General features: G+C 33.4%; 1 protein-coding gene across 1 annotated transcript in view; it reads left to right on the forward strand.

Annotated features, from left to right (window-relative positions):
- Nucleotides 1-4,870, forward strand: part of LOC103599419 (cytoplasmic dynein 2 heavy chain 1-like) — a gene marked incomplete at its 5' end in the record, with an annotated part of 226,059 nt that overhangs the window by 57,240 nt on the left and 163,949 nt on the right. The window contains one exon of the mRNA XM_008583524.1: nucleotides 4,029-4,192. Within this exon, the coding sequence (XP_008581746.1) occupies nucleotides 4,029-4,192 (164 nt within the window). The remainder of the gene's footprint in view (nucleotides 1-4,028; nucleotides 4,193-4,870) is intronic.

A 4,870-nucleotide genomic window follows, 5' to 3' on the forward strand; every position in this document is an offset into this window, starting at 1 on the left:
ACTCAGCATAGGCTGTTAGAAATAACCATGCAGCATCCTTAATGCTTTGCTGCTTGGAAATTTCTTCCACCAGATACTCTGGTTCACAACTCTTAAGTCCCACCTTCCACAAAGTCCAAGGGCATGGACACAATGTAGCCAAGTTCCTTGCTATAGTGTAGCAAGGGTGATCTTTGCCCAATTCCCGGTAAATTCCTCATTTCTATCTGAGACCTCATTATTCACATGGTCTTTACTGTCCATGTTTCTATTAACATTCTGGTCACAACCGTTTAACCAGTCTCTAAAATCTTCCAAACTTTCCCTCATCTTTTTCTCTTCTTAGTCCTCCAAACTTCTCCAACCTTTGCCCATTACCCAGTTCCAAAGCTGCATCCACATTTTCAAGTATCTGTATAGCAACACCCCACTCCTTGGTACCAATTTTCTGTTTTAGTCTGTTTTGTGTTGCTATAACAGAAATACCTGCAACTGGATAATTTATAAAGGAAAGAGGTTTATTTGGCTTATGATTCTGGGACAGCTGCATCTGGCACAGGCCTCAGGCTGCTTCTACTCATGGCAGAAAAGTGGCAAGCAGCTGGCGGGTACAAGCAGATCACATGGAGAGAGGAAGCAAGAGAGAGGAGAGAGGAGGTGCCAGGGTCCTTTAAACAATCAGCTCTCGCAGAAACTAATAGAGCGAGAACTCACTCACTACCCTTCCTCTCCCAGGGAGAGCATTAATCCATTCATGAGGGATCTGCCCCCATGACTCAATCAGTTTCCAACACTGCCACCTTGGAGATCAAATTTCCATATGAGTTTTGGAGGGGACAACACATCCAAACCCCATCAACTGCATATGACAGATAAACTGAATTTGGTCTTCTTTCCAAAGGAATATAAAAAAAGAAATCATTAGTAATCATTAACAATATCTCAGTCTGCATACCAAGTATCAGTTATAGCAGCAATTTTTTTAGTCATTATTATATCAGGCACTGTGGAAGCCATGGTGGCCACTTCCTGGCTCAAGTTTTAGTGGTCATAGTAAACCTTCAAGCATCATTGGTTTCCAAAATCCAGACAAATAAAATTGTGTAGCACCCCTGCCTGGTGTAAAATATGAATTCCTTTTTATTTCCTGGCATGATGCATTTCTTTCAACTGTAAATATTGGCAGGGTTTGGGTAAACCTTATAGGTTGGTCTTGCCTGAATCTTTGGCTAATTGTTTTAGAAGTCACCAAAGGCATCACAAGGAATGTATCCAATTAATATATCCATACATCTAAGCACCTTAAATATCCATATCTATTATACATGTTGACCAAAAAAACCAAACAAAATGCCCAAGTCTGATCCAGGTTCAGACTACAAGACAGTAGCCATGTAATTTGGGACTTCCCCTGGGGAAGAAGCAGAAGACCAAATCTTATACTTGTACCTCATCATTCTGTCTCCACAGTTCTCTAAAGTACGATACAGATTTTTATGGTTAGAAGAAAAAAGTAGTCAAATTAACTCCATCGTAGGTTAATTCCAATATAAATTAGCACTTCATGTACTTAAGACTGTGTTGGACTTTATAGTTGTACATCTGATGTTTTCTAAGAGTAGGATATGGGACTTATATTGAAAGGTCTTTTTTAGGCAATAAAACATATACTTTAAAATATTTAAAAAATTTTATGTAAAAATAATACATGCATGGGTTACAAAATCAAATAGTACAAAATAGCAGCAGCATTCTATTCCTCCCCTCTCCGTGACTTGTCCTACTCACCAGAGAAAACCATTTATGTTTCAATTTTAACTTTTTATTAAAATATAAATATACAAAGAAAAGTATACATAGGTGTACAGCTAATGGATTTTTACAAATTGAATATACCTGCACCCAGATCAAGACAGAGAACTTTATTAATTAGCACTCTAGAAGCCCCCTTATGGGCCACCCCCACTCCTACAAGGATAACCACATTTCTGACTTATAACAGCATAGATACGTTTTGCTTAGTTTTGTAGTTTGCATAAATGAGAAAGAAAAATACAGCAACTTACTACTGGGGACTGGGAGCTGTCCTGGCTCTAACAACTTTGCCACAGTGTTCTCCTGTTGAACATAACATCAGACAGGTCACTATTTGATCATATTGATGGTTGAGCATAAAAACAAAAGCACCTTTCATACCCCCCAAATAACCAGACATTCTCCCTTCCTAGCTAATATGAGTGACTTATGCTTCTTTACCAATTACAGCTTAATCTCACTCCATTTCTCTCACCTCCTAGATAAACATTATTAAGATACCAAATCATAAAACTTATCTGTTCCTTCTGATTGTATGCAATCCCCAGCAAAGTCGCACTTTCCTGGAACCATTCTCAAATCATCTAACACAAGCCCAAATCCTATAACAGCCTCTCTTAATACCTTTACTGTCACAATGCAGTTTCCTGTGATATTGTCTTTCATTGCAAAGAGTTGGTAAACCTGAACTACAGCCCTTATAAATGTTGGGTTTATTTTGGTTTTTTTTGTATTCTTTTGTGTGTGTGTCAGCTTTGATTATGTTGTATTTTGTTTAGGTATTTGTCCATTTCATCCAAATTGTCAAATGTATTGGTGTGTATTTTCATATAATATTCTTATCTCTTTTTAATGTTTGTTGGGTTTCTAATGATTTTCCCTTTTTCCTGATACTGATAATTTTTATTCTCTTTTTCCTTGGTCAATCTCGATAGGGGTTCATTAATATTACTAATCTTTTCAAAATGCTAACTTTTAATTTGATTTTCTTTATTGTATTTTAAAATTCACTTTTGCTTTTTATTAATTTATTCCTACTACTTTCCTTAGATTTAATTTGGCCTTCTTTATTCTAGATTCTTGACATGGAAAATCAAAATATTGATATTCAGTCTTTCTTTTTTCCTATTGTATGCATTTATGTCTATAAATTTCCCTCTATGCCCTTCTTTTCAATTTCTTTTGACTCAGACACTACTTACCATTTTGTGGTTTACTTTTCAGGCAGTTGGAGATTTTCTAAGTTACCTTTTTTTATTATTAATATCTAGCTTATTTCCACTGTGGTCAGAGAACTTATTCTAAAGTATTTATATTTTTTGAATTCTGTTGACGCTTTCTTTATGATCTGGCAATTGGTTAATTTTTATAAATGTTCCACTTACACTTGAAAATTGTGCAAATTTTGCTCTTGTTAGGTTTAATTTTCTGTACAGGTTTGAGAAATTGTGATGTTCAGATTTTCTGTATCATTACTTTTCTTTGTCTATTCTATCATGTAGTGAGATAAATATCTTAAAGTCTATGATTTTGAATTTTCTGTTTTTCTTTTAGTTCTGTCAACTTTTGTTTTAAGTATTTCAAAGCTATGTTATTGGATGCATACATATTTGGAAATGTGATATCTTCCTATTCAGTTATTTTATAAGTATGAAATGTGCTTCTTTATCCCTAGAAAGGTCTCAAGTTTTAGAGTCTGGTACTAGAATGGTTACACTACCTTTTGGAGCTTGTGTTTGAATGGTTTATACTTTTCCATTCTTTCACTTTCAACTTTTCTGTTGGTCTTTTATTTAAAATAAATTTTATTAAGTAAGGTATACAACGTGATGTTATGGGATATATATGGGTATAGATAATAATATGCATAATATAAATAATAATAATATATAATTGAGGATTTCTATTTTTGTCATCTATATTCAACCATTCAGAAAAATTTGGAATATGAAACATATATGATAATTAAAACCATACTAAATATAAGTAGATATTCCTGAAATGCTTCAGTAGCCTGGGCTCATTTTAGTGAATATTATTTATCATTGCTTGCATAAGTGCTGATAAATAGAGCATTCTGGCTCATGGTATCTTGGGTAGCTTAACTTTTAATGTCTTTTGTACTCTGTTGAAAAGCCTTTAATATATTCATATTGAAAATTATATTTTTAAATAGTATGTAGCAAAATACAGAAGATTCAGGCCAACTATTTCTGTTATTTTTTTAAAAATAGGGCCACGTTATGTGGTACAAATAGGTGACAAAATTATTGACTACAATGAAGAATTCCGCCTTTTTTTGTCAACAAGAAACCCAAATCCCTTTATTCCTCCTGATGCAGCTTCGATCGTTACTGAAGTTAACTTTACTACAACAAGAAGTGGATTACGAGGGCAGGTATGCATGGACAATCATAATTTGCCTTAGAATCTTTTGTAGCTTTGTATACTTATTACATATTTGAATAGGAAGATATTTTGTTAAACTGATTACTATTTAAACTTATGATTTTGAAAATATACTTGCAAGTTAGAGTGAAGCATTCAGGCTTATTTGATTTATTGTCTGTATTAGACTTGTACATTTGATGCTAGTGTTAAATTCCTGCTTCTAATATTACTGTAATTTTATAGTCTTTTAGAATTGGATGGATCATATGAGGGTACCTCAAAAAGTTCATGGAAAAATAGAATTGAAAGATAATATGAATCTTTCCATGAACTGTTTAAGTTCATGGACTTTCGAAGTACACTTGTACATCTTTGAATTCAATTTATCTGTGTACGCTCATTACAGTTTATAATCGTTGCATGAATTTCAAAGTGATTTTTTATATCCAGACTTTTACCTATATATTTCCTCACTCATTTTTTTCCTCTTTAATGATATAATGCCAATTGACTTTTTGAATATCACCCTATATTTTACCCATCTGACAACAGATTTTTTCCTTCTTTTGATTCATATGTATATAACAATATATATATATGTATATTTGCTGCAATTTTTACTTCATTGTAATTTTTAAAACTGCCCTTTCAGAGTATTTTTTCTTACCATACCATGTGACTCACT

Source organism: Galeopterus variegatus, unplaced genomic scaffold, assembly GCF_000696425.1.
Source record: "Galeopterus variegatus unplaced genomic scaffold, G_variegatus-3.0.2 Scaffold2954, whole genome shotgun sequence".
In the NCBI taxonomy this organism is placed as follows: domain Eukaryota; kingdom Metazoa; phylum Chordata; class Mammalia; order Dermoptera; family Cynocephalidae; genus Galeopterus; species Galeopterus variegatus.